Below are 27,025 nucleotides of genomic sequence, written 5' to 3' on the forward strand. Positions count from 1 at the left end.
ATATATATATATATATATATATATATATATATATATATATATATATATATATATATATATATAGACACAGTTATTATGGTGACACATAAATATTATTCTAATTTATTTTTAAAAAAAAAACACCATTTGCGTCTCTACAACACAAACATGATGTAAACATAATCAGTGATAGGTAGTCAATATACCCTTGAGGAAGATGAAATCAAGTAAAAGAACGAAGGCTTTACCAGGCACATGTATGGGGAATACATCATTATGCAATGATTAGTTCATAATTACTTAGCAATAATGACGAACGTCTAGTCGTTACATTGCTATTGAGCATACGTTTGTTATAATCTTTACTGCCAACTATGTATTTCTTATTTGTTATAATAGTGTACTCCTTTATTACACTGCAGAATATTTATACCCGTATAATGACACGAATCCTGTGATGTTGAATCATATAAAAGAAAACTTCGATAGACGCTGTAGAAAAACCTTTAGTAGACTCTAATGTAACCTAAAATATTGTTATGAACATCTGATACTCAAAATGATTGTTAAATTACATGATAAATGAATTGATGGCTTTGCTATCAGTGGTCAAATGACATTTAAATTCGAGTAATATGTATCATGTAATGCGTGTGCGTGCACATTTTAGTACTTACCCGATGCGACAAGCGCTGAAAAAACACAATAAACCTGATATTAGAAACGGTGAAATATACTTTTGGTTGTGTAGCATGAACAAAACTCTAAATAAAGGACGCGCCTTCAATTGGGTTTCTCATATTTGTATTAAACAATTACGTCTCCCTTTCTCGGTAGAGAAAATAAACCTGTATTACGAATATCTTAATGTACAGTATGAGTCAAAAAGAGGATAATCTCATTATGCGGGAATCTAAAGCATTTATGTAACCTGGTGTGATCTGAAATAATGTTATTGAAATTTCATCCTAAATATGAAAAAGGTGCATGATAATAAAATGGTAACTATACTTTATAGTAATGTATAACTTAAACTTTGACGAATACCTATTTTAATGCATGTACGCGTCTTGCGAACCATATCAAATACATAACTTGTAAATAGTAGACTGAAGGGACATATATTTTTAATACTTACAAATGCCTGAATCTGCTTTATTTCCTGAAAAAATATAACAAAGGTGATATTAGAAACAAACGTTGCTATTTGGTCTCAAAAATGGGACGTACAAGTACAATTGTCGCTACTTTAGCTGAGTATTCCACAATAGTTGCCGTTTAACGTAATCTACTAGACAGGCTGTGTCATGTACAAATATCCGTATTTGAACGTTTTTCTTTGTCTTTATTCAGAAAAGTTAAAAAAGGAGCCGCAATAAGTTGCGCTACATAAAATAGGCATAACTGTATAGGTACAACCGATGTACTTAATCATACAGATACCAACAAACATATATTTATATGTTCTTCTTTTTCTATTGAAAAATATAACTTCCTGATGTGTCTGATATACTAGTTCATGGTTAAGTCGCATAAGCACAATTAACCCTTCTATCAATCACATACAGACGTCAATCAGATGGTTATTTGTTTGCAATTTGTTTTCGCATCGACAGGTGTTATCAATACAGTTTCTCCGAAGAAGAAAAAAATGACGAAAATTGCTTGGAGTTATCAATCATGTAGAAGGCGAACGTACTAATATCAGCTGGGGCTGGTTGGGCTACTTTCCAAAAATGTGAAAATATTCATTGTCATAAGCAATATCGACTAGGTACGTGACGAGTCGCCTTGTCGCAACCATGCTGATGTTAGTCACAATTTTACAGTGCTGACTGAGCAAAATTCCTATTAAAATAGTTCTCAATCAACAGTAACATATCCGATTTTACATAAGGCTTGACGACTTGATCAAGTCTAAGTTATTTAATAGTAACGAGGTATAGATGGTAATGCTGTCGTGTGATCCCCAGTTTGATATCTGCATGCAATTCGCGTAATGATATTGATTATTGTATACACCTGGAATTCGGCATTATGGTCGTGTAATGGTATGATCCCTGCGTGAGGGATGAAAGTTGCCTTTCATTGAAACTCTGGTATCCTCATCTTCTCAAATTGTGTCCAAATAGCATCGCATATTGATTTGCCGTGGCTGAGTTGTTCACATAATTTTTTGCAAACAAGCTATGTCTTTGCAATATTCATTTAACCTAGACTATATTAGCATCTTTGGTTTAACCTCGGTGGAGTAATGTTCATTCCATGATGTGTATTACTTCGCTAAACACATTTCGTTGTCGAATACGCTCCTCGATCACATTCACGTTAGGGCAATAGCCCCCAGCTCCTCCAGAATCCACGAGTCCCAATAGCCGAGAACTCGTCCCTTCTGTTTGTGTTATATAGGTCAAGGCAATAACTCTTGCATATTAATCGCCTTGGCGACTACAGGTGGCGTCAGTTTAAACCTTTCAGTAGTGAAATGATAAGATTGTTTACTTCGACTTCCGAAATATACTGGAAATGTGTTCTAGTTTTCGTTTCATCTATTCAGTATTTTGTTAATCTTGTATGTATTCAGGACTATATTGCACGTGACATAAATTATTATTTGAAATTGGATCATATTATTTGAAATATTTACCTTTGAGGGCTAGTGTTCTGACCGTATGTGATAGTTTCAGCGCTACGGTCTCCCACATATGGTTGTTGATCGCAGTGATGTCATTGTATTTTTTTTAAAGTCGAAGACATAGCAGTGTTTAATTTATTTTGGGTTGCATTTGATTTTATTTATACCGGTTAATCTTGTCAAGGATGCTACGAAGTCTTCTACACTTTGATCATTCGTGGAAAAAAGTCCGTATCTATCACGCGGGGTGTTCAAATAATAACGTTTATATATTGCTTCAGTACATTTCTTGATATTACATCTGTGTCATCTGTGGGAGCAGGAACATTTTGGATGGCGTTAATCGACCACATTATAGTTCTGCCGGCTAGTGGCAACACATTTAGGGTGGATGTTATAAATGACTTTCAGCGGAGAAACTTCAACACACGCATATCTGGAAACTACCTAAATTGGTCTAAACTGCCGGGACAAAAAAGCCGTGCGGGTTTATACTGAGCTGTGTATGATTTGTTTAACAAGCTGGTTTTCGAAACTGAAATTTTAATCGTTTTGAATATGTTCTTGTTTACATCAATCGATCAATCTATGGTTCCCCGGTCAGGACTTAGTAACGACATAGTTACGCATTTAACTCAACGGAAAGTTTCCGAAACTTCGTTATGGTTTAAGGCATCCTCACGAAATTGTATCGTCAGCTCGATAATAAACCCTATTTGGGCCCGCTCAAACGAAGATTAGTAACGTTATAATCTCGCTCCTCGAATAACTGCTCCGTAAGTAAATACAGTTTGCAAGCAAGTAATGGGAACCCTATGGGGTTGTTGATAGATATTTCTTTGATTTATATGGACGAGTATTCGATCATAATTTTATAAACCAAATAGGCGCTGTTGATATATATATATATATATATATATATATATATATATATATATATATATATATATATATATATATATATATATATATATATATATATATATATTCCCAAGAAGTAAATGAAGTCTACTACATCCCGTATAATTTCCAACGCGATAATCATTTCTCAGGGACATTCAGGGACGGTATCGCTTCTTGAGCGTTATAATCTAAGTTGAAATTTAACTCGTGTTCGTGAATGAAAGCGGATAGTGCATCTACGTTGCAATCACCGACGAAAATAGTCAGTACAATAATTGGATCAAATGAGGATTTACACTCAAATATGGTTCTAGCTAGAATATTAAATCAATTGACGACATACGCGAATTCCCTCAACGCGATTTCCCCAAACGTGTCGATTGGTATTTATAATTCCATAGGATCCCTCAAGGTAACATCTGTCAGTGTCAAGTTAAACATGTTATCATGCTATAATAAGACCTAACGTGATAATCGACGGAGAAAATATATCCATAAATGTCCAGAGGAAAATGCATCCAGTGGGTAGCTGGACATATGTGATCAACGTTGACAAAACAAGAGATATTCCCCCAGCGAAAACCATTTCGGATGTTGATGCGGATGTAAATAAACTTCTGAAATGCGTCGATACGTCGTAGCGTGATCTTGACTAGTTCGATTATGTTTTGACAATTTAATAGTGAGCGATGCCGTGCTGAGAATCACTGGACAATAAACAAGCGATGGCAATCTTTACTGACCACGTAATTTATGCACAGACGGACATCGCCACGCGAAATAATGAAATGGTTCCTGGGGCAATCGCTTCGTATTTTTCCATTATAGAGTCCGGCCCTTGTCGACGAGCAATATCCGAATCGTCATCAAGCTGAACAAATATTAAGCCCCCTACAATCATTTAACAATATGAAACTGTTTGATCTTCAATGAAATTACTCCAACCGATCTTTAGAAGTACACTCTCCAAATTCTAAAATTCATGAGAGATCGCTCCGGTGGCCTAGTGGTCAGAGCGTCTGCCTCGAATGCGGAAGGTCAAGGGTTCGATTCCCGACCGAGTCATACTAAAAACTTACAAAAATGATACTATCAGCCCACCCACTTGGCGTTCAGCATTAAAAGGTTAGTGTTAAGACTGGCGGGCTTGGTGTCAGGATAATGTGACTGGGTGGGACATCATGCTACATGTCTGTGGCAAGATACCCCAGTGCTAGGCATCACTATAAACTGCCACACTGCAGACATCGTAGCGCGATGAAAAATGTATGAAGCTATGTTAAAAATCCACATCACACTCACACCCCAACCACTCAATCGAAAAATACATGTGCATGGACCATTTCTCGTTTGAAGGCGAATGCAACTATAAACCATAAAATACTAAGAGCAGGCTGACGTCCGTCAATCGCACCTCAGAAGCCTGGTTATATTCAAAGTCGGTGTCAACGCGTATGTTCTTTCAGCAGTGTCAAATTAAGTTTGCCTTGTGTGTGTCAAGTTTGGCAGACTTCAACGTGGTCACTGATGATTATGTCAGTGCTAATATATATGTTTATTACACGTTAACGAGCATTCTCAACGAACCTAATTTTAATCACTTTTCAGTTTTAATGACAATTGAAATTTTACCTCCACGGGGTTATCCGCTGATACCTCCGCCAAGACCGTTGTCACGGATTAGTGATAATGCAGATGTTGCCATTTTGTTATATAGTATAAACATCATCGGTTATGTAGCTGCGTTTGTAACTGTGCTTCGTTAACGACCTCATTGTATCATTTTGATGTAGTACATCCAACTGCTATATCGATGATTAACTTGCTATTAGATTACCAACGTCTATTCTGACATTAAACATTGTCATCTTTGAAAATTGTCAACGAAAAGATCCATCAGCAGTGACATTAATGTATAACAACTTATCTGTGAGCACTGTACGAGCATTTCTAGTTACTATTAAAATATGTCCCACAAGGATGGTTCACGTACAGCTGATGGCGGAGCAGGTGCATGTGCTACCCGTGCATTGGTTGGAGATTTGTGGTGATAGGTAATTGGGCAGGTGCCGGTGGTGATGTTGGGGATGGCCGGTTATTTTCTTAGAACGCAACTGCAATATCGGCTTCGATCCTCAGTATTCAATATTGCACTATAACCCATGAAGAATATGTTAATTGCAAGTTAAGTAATGCTGATGACTCTAGTGTCGGGTTTCAGTGATTATATCCAGCCCTGGGGCCCGCTCGGGGCATCATCACTTACATATTCTCCAACGACGTCTTCCTGTGGACGAAATTGATTCATTTTGATGTTTCTAAATTGATAAATGGTGTTTATCTCCGCCATTTTAGTGCTTATTCTACTATTTCTTTCTCTGCTGTAAAGGATAAGAACTAAGAATCTCACAGCTCGGAGTATCAATTGATCCATGTAGAATACCCAGCCGTACACATGTATTGAAAACAAAATACAACACACGCGTTATAATTTCTAATAATCCTAATCTGACTCTTGCAGGCATGGTACTAAACGTTTAAAAAAAAAAACAACCTTGTTTACAGCTTAGAATGTTCTTGAAATTACTTGTTATCCTCATCGAGGCGGAACAGTTTTTACGGGAAAAGCATTGCCGAATATAGCGCAGAGCAAACACAAACGACCAACAAGACATCATAGGAGCTAGTTTATTGGAAACACTATGCTGGTACTACAAGCCATTCCGGAAGAACAACGATACTAATATGTTCATTATGTCCATTGTGGTGTCCATATGAGAAATAAGAGTGACATACTTTTCATTTACGGTCAACTAGACACCATAAGACGTTTTATTATGAAAACCCCGTGTTAATATAATTTTTCGTTCAGGAGTATTGATACTAATATTTTCAACATGGATTTTGTGATGGCCATAACATGGAAATCATATTGACAAAACTTTCATTTAGAATCAGCTAGACATAAGAAAATGTCTTCTTTTGAGACCACCACTTCAGTATGACTTTTTGTAGAGCTATAGAGAGATTTTCAAGATATACGCTGTATCGGCGATAATGGACATCAAAATGTCACCAATTTTCACTTTCGATCATTTGGTCGAAAAAAGCGTCCTTCTTAACGTATTTATTTAACAAAGCATTGTCGTTTTGCAACTAAGCAAAATTTTCCTGTTTTTAACAAACACAATAATACTGAAAAAGGTGAAATGCAAAAGGGAAAATGGTTGGTTTGTAAGCGGTATGGTTATATTGATAATGACATGACATGAAACGTTTCTGCATCTTTTATATCTTTCCAGATCACAAAGCATATAACTAACATTAGCAATGTTCGATTTAAATACGAGGTAAATTCGAGAAATAGTTTGTTTTTGTTTTAAATAATTCACTAGTCTTGGCAATGAAATAATAGTCTTATGCATTGGGTTATTTCGTCTTATTTAGTGAAAGCAGTTGTCTCAATGCTTACCCTTTCTGTTTTCTCTCTTTCTTCCTGAAATAATATAATAATTTTTATATTAAAATGCAAATGAAATGCGGGTCATTACTTCAACAGATTAGTCCACAATAGCGTTCATTTAAATTAAATTACTATGCGGACAGTCCCGTATTTAAAAGTACGAATGTTACATTTCCGTCCAGTCCTTATTTTGATGAGATAAAACAAATTAACGAATCACAAAGTACATACAATACCTCTAAATATTTAACCAAACGTGCATATTTTGGTACTTAGACACAACATGACAGAGAAATATACAGTGATTTGTCAGTGACGAGTATCATCTCCATAATTGGCAGAGTGGGCTGCTTCATAATACACCGAATGCAATGGCATCCAAATCTTCACTTTCTACTGCTTGCGTTTTGTTTCCTTATTTATTTATTTTTTGTTCTTTTCACTCATTTAGCCCTCGAACGGCGTAAATAATATTAGATTTGCACTTCGCTAAATTTAAATCTGAACAGATTAAAGAAAATCGTACCGAGTAGGCCGTAAGATGTGCTCTGAAAAATGGCAGGGGGAACGAAGTGTTCAGAATAGAATAAACTTTTCAACGCTAGTTCATCTTCTTATTTCTGCAAAAACTGTATATGTCATTAGTTGCTGCTTTCCTGTTTTTACAAATTCATGATAATAGTTTACTTGTTCAATAATCATTTCATAAACACCAACATGTGTAAATAGTATAGTGAACATTATTTTTGACTGATTTACTTTGATGCCATTTTGAAGCATAAACGCCATAAGACCTATTAATCAAGCACCTGGTCATTTGACTATTTCAATACAAGAACGACAATGGATACTCTATTTTGTATTCTTGCTCTAAAAAAGGATACAATGCCGTTTCTATATGTGCATGTGTGGACATTCTTGAAAGACAAAGAGCAGAATCAGATTCGAAATATTTGACAACTTGATTTCATTCTCTTTTACATGAGATTTCATATTTGAGTGGACAATTATAGTACATAGTAACATTTAAATAACTGACGGCAAACGAGGAGAATTAAATTCAAATTCAAGAAAGTACATTAGAGCAATCAACATCCGTTACGTACGCGTTATGAAGTTCCCGTTTTGGAGGGTGATATTTATAACAATGATAATTATTTGTAGGAGTATTCATGCAATATCCTTTGCCCTGTGAGCGAAGTAATTTTGCTATAATAAACACATATAATGCATGCACTTAGATATCAGGTTAATATGTTCAACTGGACAGTCAAATAAAGAGCTTTGTCTTGTTGCCCGTATCTCCGTGCGTGTCGGACTGTATCATAATGGTAACAAATGCATTCTGTATTTCTTGCCAAGTTCTCATATGTTATACGTTTGTCACACAAAGATGCCTAATACGTGATTGATAATGTATTGTTGTTGTTTTGGGTTTAATACAATTTCCTGGCACAAGATAGGCAATACATTGCACCTACTATCATTGGTGGAGAGCGAATCCGGAAAAAAACAAAAACAGACGAGGACCACCGATCAACGATAACCTACTGGCAGCTCTCTCATATAACCACATCGGCCAAGGCCGAGACTCGAATATTTCTGACAGAGGTGAGATGGTAGTGATCGGTAAAAACAGGCGCTTTAGACCACGTGGTCAACCGGGATTCCTGCATGAGAATAAGTAAGGTAATAAATCGCACAGTCAGGCTATCAATAGATTTTTCGGCTCTCAATTTCCATTGAGACTGGCTGTCATTGTAACCGCATGATATCTCATATGTATAATTATCTAATATGAGAGATTCAATAAACAAATAAGTGACGCATGGTAGAAGGAGAGCGTATTGAACAGACAACATTGTAAAAATGGGCGAGAAATGTAAATTATATGTTCACTGTGGGCTGTCAGCCCACTTTCCCCGCTCTTTTCACTACGGATCCCATTGCAATTTGTTTCTACATCTTAGTTTCAACAGTGTTATAAAGAGGAACTCCGATTAGAATCAAATGGAAATAAAAAGAAAACCAGAATCTTTCACTGCCAATTTAACCAGGATAATAAAAACAAGTGTGCAACCTTCCTTAAAACTTATTACACGTTTAATTTTACCACTATTATGATGAAATGCAAGTTTAGTCCGATGTAGAAACGTGTGAAATATGTCAACATGAATAACAAAATAGAAAACATGGACCAAAAATTCAATACCCATTTTAAATTATGCTTAGTATTTATGTATGACATATTGGTATTAAAACAAAGTTTATTTTTTTCTTAAACCTTCTTTTTATATTTTTGCTTTTGTATATCTTATCATGCCCATAACAGCAGGGTAATTGCTATTTGATAATTTCATCAGACGTATGAAGAAACGGTCTTATTATTTTCGATCGAGACAACACAGGATTTTCATTTGTTCTGAAAGTTTAGACACTAAACGAAGGAAAACAACTTCATTGTATAAATGTGTTTCTTACGTCTGCTGTTTTAATAAAATCACAAACGTGTATGAACCTGAACGTTTCTTAATGAGTATGCAGTACAGTACATCTGTATACTATCTAGTCTATCTATATACAGAAATCAACCAAACACGAATGTACATATGCATAGTGATGTCGCAATATTGGAGGCTCTGTATATCCACATATGTAAGTGTCTCTCTCTCTCTCTCTCTCTCTCTCTCTCTCTTTAAATGTATAGGTTAATGCATTTTTATGGGGAAATAGGAACGAGTTGTTTGGATGGAAATACTGCACGACATTGGTGGATCAGTATATCCATCCGATAAAATGAGTATATTTTCGCAAAAAAATGCCGTAACCTATTTATTGTATGCTCATTTATTTATTCTTCCTAAGGCTTAATTATCTGAACAAAAATACGCTACACGAACCAAATTAACTGAATGTATGCCGTATTCCAAACTAAAAACACAATCTCAGATTCATCATTACACAACACCAACATTATTAATGCGCACTTAACTCCACCCATATAAATTTGAACTTAATCGCGCGCTAGACATAACTTTCGAAAGAAAACGACGTTTTGGTCTACTTAAAATTTGAAATTTCGAGTCATATTGTCAATGAATGTGCATTGCAACAACGTTTCCATTTGATCTGGAATAAATATATTTTGTCATTTTTGTCACTACTACGAAATTTCGTGATTATGGACTGGCTTTATGTGCCAGTTCTACATGAGGTACATTAGATTTCAGCGGCGACGGAACAGCGTGTTGTCATCTGCAAATGTGTTTCTATTCTGCCATTGAATGTTTGAATTTATAATGTGGGAAAGTATGAAATCATTAAATCTCAATGATCAAAAAGACGCTATGGAATATAATGTTTTTTTTTCATTTTGAGTGCAGTAAGGAGCATGTAATTGCATTTGGAATATAGTCGAAATAACAGTACAATTTCGAAATGCGTAATCGAGCTTGGGAACCCATGACATGGCTCATGTAATTCAGATTTGCAGAACTAAAAAAGTATATTTTGAGGAAATTCGGTATGTACAACTGTAAAACTTTATAGTTTTTGCCATTCGTATTAAAAGGTAAAGGAGACATATTATGCCTTGTAACTTGCATGTTATTTGTAGGTACACACCAATTATATGAAATCTGGTGTCTATCGCCAAACTCCAAAACATTGTGTGAAAAAGTTAACGCGGAATGTAGCAAAGTAGCTGGTATGTGGCCATCCAGGAAACAAAAGCAAAAGCAACATTTTATTAAAAGTTTAACAAACACTTTATAATATATAGTGAACATTTAAGAGATACTTACATTAGTATGAATTTAATCCCAACTAATACTAAATGGTCTATCACAAATATAAAATACAGAATGTTTGGTAATGAACTTCAATAGTCTTGAATGTTATGATATTCCGAGAGTCTTGAAATTCCTAACGTACCAAAAGTATTGAATATCCTGATGCACCACAATATTACAATCCAAGCTCATATTGAATTATGTCTCAGTAGTCCCTAGCTAGTTTCTTTAGTCCAAAACCTTCAAGTACTTTGTATTTGCATTGAATAATTTAAATAAATAATTATTTTAGAATTGTATATGAACACAGTAGTAAATTCTGATTCACAAACATTGATATGAATAGGCATTTAAAATTTCTTTAACTTAACCTCCATTTATATATTTATGCCGATGCTTTGCAGCAATAGATTGGATTCTTGTTTACTAATTATAATCATGGCAAACCTTAATCACAATCGGGGCAAAAATCAGGAACACTACATAAATTAAATATACAAAAAAGATCACGATAAGAAAAATCCCCAGTTTCATATGACCATATGCTCAGCAGGAGAAGCGATCAACATAGTTTAAAACTGCATCGGCCATGTTGGATATCCAAGTGGCACCATGGTCTTCAGGGATCACTTAGCTCATAAGATAAATGTGTTTGAAAAGTTTCGTCTAAGTACTTTTGGAAAGGTATGCATGAAAAACCTGAGATATGGGATAGACCACCAGAGGCAATGAATACATTTTTAATCCCTCGGATAGGTTTTCTTCATCATATCTAAAATTGACAATGCAAAAAATATATAAGTGGAGACATTGCATTTTGTTATTAGCATGGACCTAGAGACGTTACTACAGTGTACACGACACAGCATTTATTATGTATGATGTATAGATGAGTGAAAGTTTCACCATGAATTTATCATACCTTTAAAGGTAGATAGCCCATTGTGACTTGACATAGTGTCATTATATGTTGCGTCTAAAGAGTGAAAAAGTAAAATGTGTACATAATAGATTAAATCACGGATATTAATATTCACTCGCTCTTTTCTCGCTCTTTCTTCCTGAAGTATGAAATAAATGTGATATTAATCATGATGAGGGTACACATGTTTGTAAATGCATTACTTGAACAGATAAATAAGCAAGAAAAAAGAAAGAAAAAAAACACTGTCGGGATTTTCACTTATTTTAGAATCTGAATTTGAACTTTTCTTTCTTTATTGTATCATGATGAGATAAACGAACAACGCGCTGCATAGATTGCTGCCATGCATTGCATCTAGTTTTTTTAGGTAAAATGTGGTTATTAAAATATAACCACAAAAGTATAAACGCATGATAGTCTCGCTAAGAGCATGTGGTAAATGTTTAAACAATAGATTGTATACTAGATGATATACTGTTACAGTATATGTACATTGATAAACCAAATATAAATGTACTCACATATGGTTACAAGTTAGCTATGGCACTTAAATTCCTTTCACGTATTGCAAACAAAATATAATACCATCAACTTCCGAGATTAATTTGAAATACGTATCCAGAAAATCAGTTTGTCATAAATTTAAACGTTTCCGTCTTTTCTTTACCCGAAATGGATACGGAATAATGAGCTACAAGGTTAATACGTAACTTCAAATTCCGTTGGAACAATGTGAATAAGTATACGTGCAGACACAAATAAGCAAACTTTTTCAATAATTATAATCGTCTCATGAAACTTTCTGGTTACTAGGGCAAATACAATGGCGAATCTTCAAATGTGCACTTTTTGGTTGGACAGAGGTATCGAATAATCTTAATAGTCCCAAGGTAGTGTTTAGTCCACAATGTTAATGAGCACCTTGTATTTCCATTTAATAATTTAACTAGATAAAGGTTTTTTAAAAAATTCTTAACACAATAGTACACACTGAAACCCAAAGACTGATATTAATCAATTTTTAAAATCGTTTTAATTTAACACCCATTTAAAATGTGTATAACCACACTTTGTAGCAATAGATTGCTCTCGACAAGCAAACTGAATGGTGTAAAATTCTACTAACTATTACACTCAAATTGTAATAAACATCTTGTTTACTAGTTCCAATCATGACAAAAATACATTCACAATTTTAATCACCATCAAGACAAAGGTCAGGTACCCAATATAAATAAAATATACTCAACAACATAAATAAGAAAAATATCCAAGTTCGTACGACAATATGATCAGCCGGAATAGCGATCACAAGCTTTTGCCACTGCGACGACAATATTGGACGTAATAGTGGTGCCATGTTCATCAAGGATCAATTATCTCAAAGGACAAGTGTGTTTGCGAAATTTCAGGACAATCACCTAAGTTATTTAGGAAAGTATCGATGAAAAACCATGAGCAAACGGATAGATCAGCAGATATATGTAATACATTTTAAGAAGCTCAAACAGATTTTCCTCAATGTGACACTTTCAGCTATGACAGGTTCTGCCATAAAAATAGGAGAGGGGTAGACTATGAATACTGGACGATGTCTGGCGGAGTGTACTACATAAGTTGTACCATATCTGCTATCAAATATATACATTTTGGACAGTTTGCTTTTATAGATAGGTCAATTGTCACCATATTAATTGTGTTTGATGTGTATTAAAGCAGCATGCTTTAGATCTGAACATGAATGTATCTACGACCATGCTTATTGTTGAGGACGTCTCATGATTTTGAGTCCCACCATATCATTCAGTAAATGTTTTTGAATAACTTAAATGTCATTTATATCCTCCCAAAACAGAGAACAGACATGCATGCACATATTCTTAAATATAAATATAATACAAATCATTGCTTGAACAGAGGAGTTGTGTCTCGTATTTAAGTATCTAAATTCCAACTTTCTGTCATTTCTTTATTTTGACGAAATAGCAATGAACCAAACACACAGTCTTCCGCCATAAAATACTTTTAAATGTTTAGCTAAGAATGCATATTTTGCAACATAGTTCCAACTATATACAAACATATTTTCGGTGACGAACATCATCTGTTATATTTGATACAGTGCGTTGTTAGCACATGGTCACAAGAAAGGAAACAGGCCTGACATCAAATACTAGAGTTTGTGTTCTTTTTTACTTTTTCTCCTAGCGCCTTCAAACAATACATGCAATATAAGAAAGACATGTGAGCCTAAATAGGAACACATGTGCACGGCAGGATACATATACTCATAACGGTATGGTTCGTAGTAGAATATGTATATTTACAAAATACCTTTTAGCGATGATATAGTAGCTAATGCAAAAATTCATGATGTGTAAGTATTTACTAAAACATATGTATTCATACTTATTTTGTATTTGTTCGCTCTCTATTCCTAAAAGGATATGATGACACTGATATTTGACACGGTGAAATAAACTTCGCTTATTTGCGCTGAAAACAATAGTAGACACACAGGCTGATATTCGCAAATGGGAATACGCTGTACGTCATGACATGAAACGATTATTCAAGAATTATGGTGATTTTAACTAATCTATCATAGGGTACTCTCGTACTTAAATATGTGAATTTCAGATTTTCTGTCTTTTCTATACACTGAACAGATACAAATTAAGGAGATGCAAAGTTTTCCGCCATATAATACTCCTAATTGTTTATGAAACGGTACTGCCTGCTGCTGGTTATTACTGGAAATAAAATGTCAGTCATCTCAGTTTCAAATATATATTTGTTACAGCCTGTCCATTGTTCTTTCACTCTTTTCGCCTTCAAACGGTTAGAGAGTCCACCTCGGATGCGGAAGGGTTTGATCCCCAGCCGAGTCATACCAAAGAGTTTTAAAAATGGTACTAGCAGGTGCCTCGCTTGGCGCTCAGCATTAAGAGGTTAATATTGGGCTGGTTGGCCTGGTGTCAGGATAATGTGACAGGGTGGGACATCAGGCTATATGTCTGTGGTATGATGCCCGAGTAGTAATCACTATAAACTGCCACACTGCAGTCATCGTACCAATATGACTGGAATATTGCTAAGGCAAAGTTTAAAAAATCCAAATCCAAAGTCTGACATGGTAACCACTGCAACCTTCTCATTGTAAGTCAGATATGTTAACTAATACAATCCACTCATTTTAAATCAGAAATGTTTAACACTGCAATGCACTGATTGTAAGTCAGATATGCTAACCAGTGCAATCTACTGATTGTAAATCAGGCATATTAACCACATGAACATACTGATTTGAATCATTCTTGCAGACGATGTTTGCCAGTAAGATATGCTGACCAGTGCTTGTAAGTAAGACATGCTAACCACTGATCTTAAGTATGGTAAGACATCCTAACCAGTGTTGGTAAGACATCCTTATCAGTACGTGTAAGTAAGACATACTAACCAGTATTTGTAAGAAAGACATATGCATTGTTTGTCAAGCAATATATGATAACCAATTCTTTTCAATAAGACATGCTTAACAGTGTTTGTAAGAAAGACATGCTAACCAATGTTTGTAAGAATGATATGCTAGCCAGTGTAAGTTAAAGGAAGACATGCTAATCAGTTTTTGTGAAAATAACGTGCTAATCAGTCCTTGTAAAACATGCTAACTACTGTTTGTATGTAAGACATGCTAACCAGTGTTTGTAAGGAAGACATGATAACCAGTGTTTCTTAAAGCAAGGCATTGTAACCAGTGCTTTAAGTAAGGCATGCTAACTACTGCTTTAAGTATGTTACGACATCATAACCAGTGATGGTAAGACATGCTAACTAGTGTTTATAAGTACGTCATGTAAACCATTGTTTGTATTTAAGACATGATAACCAGTGTTTGTAAGTAAGACATGTTAACCAGCCCTTGTAAGTTTGACATGATTACAGTACCTGTAAAAAAAGACCTGCTAACCAGTCTTTGCAAGACATGCTAACTAGTACGTGTAAGTAAGACATGTTAACCAGTGTTTGTTATTAAGACATGTTAATCAGTGTTTGTAAGTAAGACACGCTTTATCAGCGTTTGTAAGTAAGACATGTTAACATGTGTTTGTAAGAAATACATGCTAGCCAGTGCTTGTACCTGATACATGCTAATCATTGTTTGCAAGTAAGACATGCTAGCCAGTGCTTGTACGCAATACATGCTAATCAGTGCGTGTAAGTAGGACATGTTAATCAGTGTTTGTAAGCAAGATATGCTAACCAGTGTTTGTAATTAAGGCATGTTAACCAGTCCTTGTAAGCAAGACATGCTACTCAGTTCTTGTAGAAAAGATATGCTAACTAGTGCTTCTAAGTAAGAGATGCAAACATCTGATTTAAAGAGTGGTAATATATTCTAACCAGTGCTGGTAAGACAAACTAACCAGTAGTTGTAAGTAAGACATGCTAGTCAGTGCTTGTGAGTAAGACATTCTAATCAGTGCTTGTAGGTTATACATGCTAACCAGTTCATGTGCGTAAGACATGCTAACCAGTGTTTGTTAAAGAGATCTTATTCAGTGTTTGTTAAAGTCAGACATGCTAATCAGTGCTTGTAAGTAAGACATGCTAATCAGTGCTTGTAACAAAGGCATGCTAATCAGTCCTTGTAACAAAGAACTGCTAAACATTGCTTGTAAGTAAAACATGTTAACCAGTCTTTGTTACAAATGACGTTTTTACCCAGAGCTTTTAAGCCAGACATGTTAACAAATATTTTTTTAAGTATGAAAATACATTATGGATAGTGATGGTAAGACATACTAACCAGAGTTTATAAGTCAGACATGCTAACCAGTGTTTATAAGTAAGACATGCTAACCAGTGTTTATAAGTAAGACATGGTAACCAGTGTTTGTAAGACACGGTAACCAGTGTTTGTAAGTAAGACATGGTACCCAGTGTTTGTATGTAAGCCATGCTAACCAGTCCTTGTAACTAAGACATGATTATCAGTACTTGTAAAAATGACATGCTAACCCGTGTTTGTAAGACATGCTAACTACTGCTTGTAAGTAAGACATGCTAACCAGTGCTTGTAAGTAAGACATATTAACCAGTGTTTGTTAGTAAGACATGCTAACCAGTGTTTGTGAGTAGGGCACGCTTTATCACTGTTTGTACGTAATACGTGTTAACATGTGTTTGTAAGAAATACATGCTAGCCAGTGCTTGTACCTGATACATGCTAATCAGTGATTGTAAGTATGACATGTTAAACAGTGTTTGTATGCAAAAGACATGCTAACCAGTGTTTGTAAGTAAGACATGTTAACCAGTGCTTGTAAGACATGCTATTCAGTTATCGTAGAAAAGACATGCTAACAGGTGCTTCTAAGTAAGACATGCAAACATCTCATTTCAAGTACGTTAAGATATTCTTGTAAGACAAACTAACCAGTGGTTGTAAGTAAGACATGCTACACAGTGCTTGTAACGACTTGTAAATAATGTCACAATCAATAATGAGTTTGGATTCATGAGGATGTGCAGACCTTTTGAATCATTCATCTATTTGCGGACTATACAAATTGTCGTCGCGTTTACAATTGCGTTAGTTGTTGCTGCAGTATAATTGCTTTCATGATTACTGCGCAGGAGCAAATTCATTGTTTCCAGCAATAATTGTCCAATACCACGAGAACCAGTTAGGTACTATCAGTATATGCAATAATTGTTCAAACTACAATAAACTAAAGCAAGCGAGAAAACAAACATAGATCGAAGAGAAGAAACACTAGCAGAGATACTAAAATGATTCCTATATTTTCTCTCAATGTCGAAAATGGTGCATGGTATGTTGATCTTATTCTAGGCCAAAAAGATATTTAATGTCACGACAGACCCTAATAAATATGATACTGAGATAATTGGTGGTGGCAGTGAGGGATTATATATTGGAGTATGTATCCACTGTGCCATATTACTAAGCTGGTTTTGTAAACCGTTCGCTTGGTAATCTCGTGATAAGTGCTGTCGTGGTTGGTATTAACAATTAATCTAACGACAACTTTTGAAGGGTGTTATCACCGGAAGAGTAAATATGATTCACGTAAATTTGAGATGAACGTTAGTCGGAACAGACGTCGGTTCGGATCAAGCATATGTCAAAGAGATATTCGCGAGAGTGGCGTGAATGACTTTTACAACGACAACCCGATTTATAAAACGAGCAATACAAACGGCTCATCCAAAGACATAACTGCTTGTGACATTGTGGTACCAAGGCAGATTCAAACTATTTGTACATCAGTATATTCAATGATATTGTATGCCATCACAGTGTAGACTATTGGCCCATCATCATATTCAATGGTATTGTACGCCATCACTTTGTAGACTATTGGCCCATCAGCATATTCAATGGTATTGTCGCAATCACTTTGTACACTATTGGTGCATCAGCATATTCAAAGGTATTGTCGCCATCACTTTGTAGACTATTGGTACATTAGCATATTCAATGGCATTGTACGCCATCACTTTATAGACTATTGGCACATCAGCATATGCAATGGTACTGTACGCCATCACTTTGTAGACTATTGGCACATCAGCATATTTAATGGTATTGTACGCCATCTCTTTATAGACTATTGGTTCATCAGCATATTAATGACTTTTGAAATTTATTCCAAACCATTATATACATTTGGAGTAATGATATGACATCTGGGATTATTTGGAATATAAATCACAATGCTGCAAGTTTTGAATTTTCACATTTGTACTCTAGGAAAATGAATGGTTTGTTGTACTTTCCTTGTTTATTTTTTTATTTTATATAGCTCGAGACCTAGAGTCGTAACAACAGCAATGACAATATGTTCAAGATGGATGCCATTGTGCCATGCTTTATATCAGAATGACACCATTTCTAGTTATTACTTATATACTATACGTCGTAAGAAGGCCTTCAGAGAAAACACAATGTCGACTTGACCAGTCATTCCGAATAAGTAGTTATTTTAAGCTTGTGAAGATGGCTACTGAAAAACATATTAGCAGCACCGTTGGCATTATTTTCATTTAAAACCAAATAAACATAAAAATACGTATTTCAGTGCAATCGCCGTGCTGATATAACCATTGATTCAGGATAAATATTGATAACATGATTTTCAGGTTGGCCGCAGTGGCATGCATATTCGAGGTATAATGGCACAGTTAGGACCAACGTATGTTCTTACGACCATCCACTCAAGAGGAATAGTTATAACATTAATTCCACGATAGCCGCTGTTGCGTATTTTATAAAGAGCAGTAGCAACACATTCATTGTCCTGAGTGACGGACTAGCAAAGCAAATGCATAGAGTTGAGCTGCTTCCGTCATATTTCCAGTGGGGAAATCAAGCGCAAATTTAGATAACACGTATTGCCGTGAGAGGGAGGGTGTAGACTGTATATATTGTTCTGTGCAGAGGTTTATACAGTATTTAATATCTATGGAACGAAGTACTTGTTATACAATTTACCATTTATAGAGCAATTATGGCCACCAATTTGATTTATGTCTGATGTGTTTTTAAACATAGGCATTAGATACACATAAACAAAGCTTTCAATTAGGATTCATTTAATGTGTTAGCGCTTTAGAATCAATTATACAAGGGACAACAACAAAGGTCACACACGTACACCTTTCATTGTTGTGACATTTACATTTTAACAACGACTGGGCGAATTTATACTCAAGATACGTATCCCGTATGTTTTGTTGAATAGGATAAGAAAGCGTTGCCAGTATATCTACAGATTTATTCCAGACACTGAAATAAGTTTTAAGGCTACATTTTCCTTCTTGTGATCTTGAAATGTGAGATATAACAAAACAATTTTAGTCACAGTATATATTTATAAAAAGTGCAACTAATTATCATCTCAAGGTTTGTAAAGTTATGGGCCAGGCAGTCAGTAATTTAACAGGATGTACAGCTGGTCGGACAATGTTGTATCATGATAGACAAGTCATGAATCAAAGGTATAATCCGTTAGTCCATAAAAGTGACCTTTGAACATATTTACTAAAGGAAGGGCGCTAGTTATTTTTTCTGACAAAAGTAATAAATGCGCTATATAGAAACAATAATCATTCCTTGGTCAATGGCAAACACGAGGAACATTTGGCGAATACTTATTTTTCATAAATATCTTCGTCTTAGAAATCATATAGTAACTGGAAGTAATGCATGATGTGTGCTTATTTATTCAATGCAGCTATAATTGTACCTACTCTTTCTTTTTTCTCTCTTTCGTTCTGCAAGAATAGAAAAGATCTGATATTAGTCAAGATGACATAAACAATACGTATTTGCTCCCAAACAAGAGAGTTGATACGCACGCACATATTCCTCATATTCGTCAATGGAAATACAGTGCAAGTCACACTGTGTAAGTCATTACATGAACAAGTAATCCACATAAGTTGTTGTTTTAACTAGTATATTGTAGGGCTTGTCTCGTATGTAAATCTTTGAATCCCAACCATTCTGTCCTTTCTTTATCCTGTAATGTTTCAGCGGGAGCTCGCGGGTTCGAACCCAGGCCAAATCATACCAAATACTTATAAAAATGGTACCAGCAGCTACCTCGCTAGACGCTCAGCATTAAGTGGTTAGTGTTAGGACTGGTCAGGATAATGCAAATGGGTGGGTCATGACCGCTATATATCCGAGGCATGATGTTTGTACGTCACCTTTAAGAACAAAACCATTGCGTTTATCACGACATAACTAATGTGCTGAGTACTACGTATGTATTTCAAATATAAAAATTACCCGCTACATAACCTTTACTTGTAGGACAAAGTAAGTAGCTTTTGTTGTTGTTGTTGTTGGTCTGGTTAACGACATTCCTCAGTGAAAGATAGGCTATACATGGCGGCAAGTATAACTGGTGGAGGAAGAACTACGGGAAAAAATCTTTAAGAACCACCAACCCAAGGGTTTCTACTAGCAAGCTTTGTCACATACCAACACTGGCCGAGTCTGAGAGTCGAACCCACTCTGACAGAGGTGAGATGGCAGTGATCGGTAAAGGTGAGCGCTTCAAAACACTACGCCCCTCTTAAGAACCATACTAGTGGAAACCTTATCGCACTATTACGTTTCATTCAGAAGTGGCAATAACAAGATTTTCAAGATGGCTATATTGGTGCCCATATTTGACCTCATATCATCACCATTTGTATCATAATAAGTATCTTTTTGAACATTTCGTGTTGACAGGACCATCCATTCAGCAGTAGCGACGATGACTAGATTTACAAGATGGCCACAGTTTCCAGACATTCAGTGATACATACTATATTGCTGATTTTCCGGTCCAATATGCAGTTAAAATAATTCTTAAATTTCTCATTTGTTCGTATAATATATGTTTCCGTGAATACTTTAACGTCGATTATAAAGAAGGTACAACCCGACCCGTTTTCTTTTATTTGTTTTTGAACGTATTTCATAATGTCGAGGTTTCCTCTGATATTTAAATGGGTAATATGGCATTCGGTACATTTGTCTAATCTATGCTTCAGCATCGCACACCTAGAATCTTGTCTTTGTACATAATGTCTGGTCTTACTTTTGACAATTTAAATATTCAATAAACAATCAATTGTTAAAATATCAGGAGTCAGTTATTGCTATAAATTTCAAAACTAGTGCGTAATTTCATTTTTTAGATCAATGACGGGTCGGATGATGCGATTGTGGTGCATACAGTATCTGCTGAAAATTGCCGATTTGTTTTACATACGGCCATTACGAGGGATACCGTAAGTAACGACTAGGATTGCCTTGGAAAATCACAGTACCTACCGCTGGCATATTATACTTGAGGGTAAAAACATTTTGGACGGAATGCTGAGATTGCATATGAATCTGGTGTGCAAAGTGACACCAAATATAACAGAGTGGGGCAATCCATGTACTCTTCCGAAGACCTCGTAAAAGTGAAAAACAATGATAACAAACTGTGATGCACGAGATCAAAAGAACGTTTCAACATGAAAATAAAAAAGTAAGAAATATAAAATAAAACATTGGGATGCCTTAAGTTTCGAACTCGCGACCTCTTGTTTGGCAAGCGGGAGTAATAAAAGAAAGTTTCCACATACAAATAAAAAAGGAAAAGAAATGATACAAAATTGGGATGCCGCGAATTTCAGACTCAGGACCTCGTGTTTGGCCGGCGTTAGTCATAAAGAAAGATTCATTATAAACAAATGATGTACCGCGAATTTCGAACTGACGACTTTTTGCTTGGCAGACTTTAATCTAAAAGAACCTTAGTAGATAATGGGGGCGAACCTAGTTTCTTCCAACGTTTCAACGTAAAAACAAAAAGTAAAAAAATAAAAGTAAAAAATTCGGATGAGCGAGTTTCAAAGAAAGATTCAACCTTAAAATCTAAGAAAAATATAAATTATAACCAGATTAGGATGTTGCGAGTTTCTAATCCGTTACCTCTTGTTTGGCAGACGGGAGTCATACAATAAAGTTCCAACATAAAATTAAAAGTTTATAAAAAGAAAACTGGAAGCGCGAGTTGAAAAGAGAGTTTCACTATCAAACTAAAAAAAAAAAAAGAAAACAAAAAAAATGGGATGTGCGATTTTAAAAGAATGTATGCACATACAAATTAAAACAGAAACAAATATAAAATATAAAAGAAAAATTCGGATGCCTTGAAGTTCGAACTCTCGACCCCTTGTTTGCCAAGCGGGACACACAAATACACAGATAAATGCGGATGTTTATATACAATATTGCAGCTGTTGAACGAAGATCATAAAGTATCCTTTAGTGAATAGGATGGAGATAGTGGATCAGGATTGTGGTTTCAATTTCATGTTAATTTTGCTTAATAGTTTGCAACATGATGTTAAGTATGCATAATTGATCATTCTGGTCTATTTTATCAGGTTTTTAAAGGAATGTATAAAGTCTCAAATATAAACACGATATGGGCAACTTTTACTGGTAGAGAATGCAGAACATCCTATTCTTTGGTCATTTCGAATAACTGGTACAAAAATCTGTTGTGCAAATTTTCAGTATGGTTTTAATATTGATAACCACACACATTCTGGGGCATGAATATGATATACGATTTTTCAGAATACCTACATTTATACAAACAGTACTTTAAGTTTAGTCAATCATAATCTTGTCAAATGTTTCTCCGCAACTTGAATTACTACATTTTTGACAGCATGTGCACAACTAGCAATATCACCATCAGTCAGTATATTAAAATGTCAATTATGGCATCTATCTTCTCTCTGTCTCTCTTTCCTAATATATATATATATATATATATATATATATATATATATATATATATATATATATATATATATATATATGGTAATCGAATAATTGACAGATTGAACATTAAAGGACGTATAATGCAATTGGTTCTGTTTCCTATGTTATAAATATAAATTGTGTATAATGCCGATAAAGGTAGACACGTACACAAAACTATTAAAAACATATTCTGAAATCAGGTCTGCTTAACTAGTTATAGACCAATGTTTGAAGACTAAACATGTTAATATAGGCGAGTACCCTTTTCGGAAACCAGTTTGAGTTTCATAGATTACCTCCCTTTCACTTGTCCAAGCAGTCTTTATACAAGATAGCGCTGACCTTCTTATTTAGCATAACGATGCGTAAAACGCTTGACGATTGTTGCGATAATTTAATAAGGTTATTTATTTATTTTTTGACAAATAATAACTTGACCCATGCATGCCTGCCAGATTGAAACGCAGAATGAGACAAATGGGTCAATATTGGAGTAGTGTATATCACAGTCTGTTTAATATCTCATTGAACATACTCCAGAGTAATTACGTATAGTTTAAAGCATTAACGCTGTGTACTAACTCGACAGTTTCATTGGAATATTGTTAATGCACAACTACTTTGCTAGAGATAAACTCACTGCTCCTTAGTAAATGCCAATATGTCTTAACTGGTTATGTAGCAACAAAAACAGTGCAGGCGTCGTATCTTGCGTGGCTTTATCGTTGCTTTAAGGATGTTTTGTTGAATATGATAAGAAAATAAAGTTTTCGGTATTTCTAAAATTTGATTCCGGACACGGAAACAAGTTTCATGATTACATTTTCCTTCTTATGACCTTGACGTTTGGGATAAAACAGACAATGTTGGCCACATTATACATTTAGAAAGAGAAAGCCATTAATTATCATCTCATTGCTTGTAAAATTATGGACCCGAAAGTCAATAATTTAACAGGACGGACAGTTGTTAGGACAATGTCGTATCAGTATAGGCACATCTTGAGACAAACGTATAATGTAATAGTCCATTAAAGTGTCCGTTTGTACGCATTTATTGAACAAACGATGCTACTTCTTTTTCCGTAAAAAATGAAGAAAATTAGGCTAATAATTATTTTTCATTAATATTTTCATCTTAGAAATCATATAATAACTGTAAGTAATGCATGATTTGTACTTATTTATTCAAAGCAGCTATACTTTTACTTACTCTTTCTTTTTTCGCTCTCTCTTCCTGAAAGAACAGAATAAATCTGATACTAGCCAAGATGAAATATCCCACATATTTGCTCTCAAAAGAGGGAGTAGATACGCATGCACATATTCACAAATGAAAATCAAGTGTAAGACACGACAACATTATATAAATGATGATGCATAGTTGACATTTCTCTATAAAATCCTAAAACTATCAATACAAACGTTATAAAGTGGCAATAAAATAAACCATCTACAAATTTGCTGTTGTTATGACTAAGAAATCTTTGAGCAAATTGCAACACATCGTCTAATCATTATGTATACACGAACTAACATTAATTTAAACGTTGTGTCTGTTCTTTCAAACAATACAATCTGGTCACGCACATAAGCTACAAATATATACAATTTTTGTTAAGGCCATGACGTGTGAACTAAAAACCAAGTTGTCTTATTCATAAAAAAATATCCTCGTAGTACATTAATGTTAATCAATCATCAACATTTTGTGCACATTTAAAAACTTAAAGTTCAGACTCCGAAACAAATTACTTACTTACATTCCCTTCTTGTAGTATTGACCAATTCAAGCACGATAGGTCAGATTATGTATCTGGGTAAGGTTTTCTGTCAACATCTCAATAATGCTTGGAATGGTCAGGACCGACTAATCAATAAGTAACATAGCATACCATGCACTTTTGTAGAAAACTACAGTATCAGTTTAATGTGGGTTCTGGCACACTTTTGTCTGCGTGGAAATTGAGCGATGCCCCCTTGATATATACAACTAGGGTGTCGGTGTTTCTGGCTCAGTTGTTTGTTTTATACGTGCCTGAGAGTGTGTGTTTTCAGTGTCAGTGCGTATATAACATTGATCATCGTTGTTTTATTTGCATGTGTGTGTCCGATGGCGATTGTATGAATGCCATAGGTGGAGTATCGTTTACCATCATAGGAGCACGTCCTGCTTTGCTAATGTGTAGCGTAGAGATCTGAAGTTGATGTACTGGAATGTTCTCATGGTGTAACAGTGTAGATCTCCTTGTAGTGTACTTGTCTGTAGTGATCGACGGTAGCGATTTTACCGACGACATATTTTTTGACACCGTTAGCTTTTTATTGACGGTGCCATAGTCAAGAGCAATGCAGTATATTTTGGATGGGTGTTCCATTGCTTTCGTTTTTGAACTTTCCTTGGACCCTTTTGTTATCGTCGCAGTGGGAAGGTTTATGTGTGGGATAGTCGCTGAGATCAAAAAGTTCTTTGTGGTCGAACATGTCTTGCTACAAATCTTCGGTGTGAATTTTCTACACGAGTACGTCTGTATCGGTCATTAGCAGATTATTGTTTTTGATAAAATCAGAATGAAACTTGTAAATGACAATTTTGGAGGGATCCTTAATGGCCGCTCCAACGTAGATGTGTTTATCGAGTTTGAGATTTTTTTCCCTGGATTTGATGGCGAATATGAGATCTTCATTGAAGATTTTCATGTGGAGGTCAGCTTCATTGGCGACCAGTTTATCTCGTCGTTTGACGCAGTTAACCATTTCATTTTTTCGGATGTCGAATGTGTTCCGTGGATTTTACGAAGACGCTGCTGCTCGTAAGTTTGGAGATATTTTTGCCGGTGTCTGTGGTGGCGTTTGCCCGTTGTTTCGTGTTTATGGAGATCTAGGTTTCATCCACAGAGATTTTTGAGACTTGAGAGTGCGATTAATTTTATGAAACACGAGCCCGTGTTTGATAGCTTGTTTGAGTAGACGATGAAGCAAAATACATTTGTTTTTATCCATGAGATTGAATACATGTTATTTCACTTTGGAGTCTCCCAGACCGAACTTATTTATTTGTTTGCTCGCGCTGTTCGCGAGACAGGATTTTGTTAGTAATAAGAAACCATTCAGCGAAGAATGGATAATAGTTGTGAGCATCGTGAAGATGTTCAAGATAAACGAGATCGACCTCGACGAAATAGCATACGTCGTCCGCTTATCCTGCTTGTTTATCGTGGTAAATCTTAATCATTTCTGTGAATTCAGAATCTGATGGACACAATTTCCAGAAATTCAGTGATACATATTAAATTGCTGATTGTCCGGTCTAATATGCAGTTAAAATAATACTTAAATTTCTCATTTGTTCGTATAATATATGTTTCCGTGAATACCTTAACGTCGATTATAAAGAAGGTACAACCCGACCCGTTTTCTTTTATTTGTTTTTGAATTTATCTCATAGTGTCGAGGATTCCTCTGATATTCTTCTTTATTACACCCACATTTGATTTTGAATGGGTAATATAGCATTCGATACATTTGTCCAATCTGTCTTTCAGTATCGCACACCTAGAATGTTGTTATTGTATATAATGCCTGGAAGTAATTTTGACAATTGAAATATTCAATAAACAGTAGTTGTTAAAATATCAGGAATCATTTTTTGCTATAAATTTTAAAACTAGTGTGTGATTTCATTTGTTTAGATCAGTGACGGGTCGGAGGTTGCGATTGTGGTGCATACAGTATCCGCTGAAAATTGCCGATTTTTAACATACGGCGTAATGAGGTATAAAGTAAGTAACGACTAGGATTGTCTAAGAAAATCACAGTACCTACCGCTGACAAATTATACTTGAGGGTGACAACATTTTGGATAGAATGCTGAGATTGCATATGAATCTGGTGTGCAAAGTAACACCAAACATAATAGAGTGGGACAATCCATGTACTCTTCCGAATAAATCGTATATATGCAGGGAGTAATAAAA

General features: G+C 35.2%; 1 protein-coding gene across 14 annotated transcripts in view; it reads right to left on the reverse strand.

Annotated features, from left to right (window-relative positions):
* Positions 1 to 200: 200 nt before the first annotated feature.
* The window catches only part of LOC149774113 (E3 ubiquitin-protein ligase TRIM56-like), a 76,038-nt gene continuing 49,213 nt past the window's right edge, over positions 201 to 27,025 (reverse strand). For 4 of the 14 annotated variants that reach the window (XM_089945788.1, XM_089945787.1, XM_089945785.1 and 1 more), the window contains 5 exons: positions 24,262 to 24,285; positions 19,974 to 19,997; positions 6,990 to 7,013; positions 1,118 to 1,141; positions 204 to 671 (listed from right to left, as the gene is read on the reverse strand). In XM_089945788.1, coding sequence (XP_089801914.1) covers positions 600 to 671; positions 1,118 to 1,141; positions 6,990 to 7,013; positions 19,974 to 19,997; positions 24,262 to 24,285 — 168 coding nt within the window. In that variant the 3' untranslated portion in view covers positions 204 to 599. Of the gene's footprint in view, positions 672 to 1,117; positions 1,142 to 6,989; positions 7,014 to 19,973; positions 19,998 to 20,387; positions 20,436 to 24,261; positions 24,286 to 27,025 lie in introns of those variants that run through there. The other 10 variants (XM_089945795.1, XM_089945797.1, XM_089945796.1 and 7 more) reach the window with 6 other exon arrangements.

Source organism: Sinohyriopsis cumingii, unplaced genomic scaffold, assembly GCF_028554795.1.
Source record: "Sinohyriopsis cumingii isolate HCF-2022 unplaced genomic scaffold, ASM2855479v2 utg000426l, whole genome shotgun sequence".
NCBI lineage: Eukaryota > Metazoa > Mollusca > Bivalvia > Unionida > Unionidae > Sinohyriopsis > Sinohyriopsis cumingii.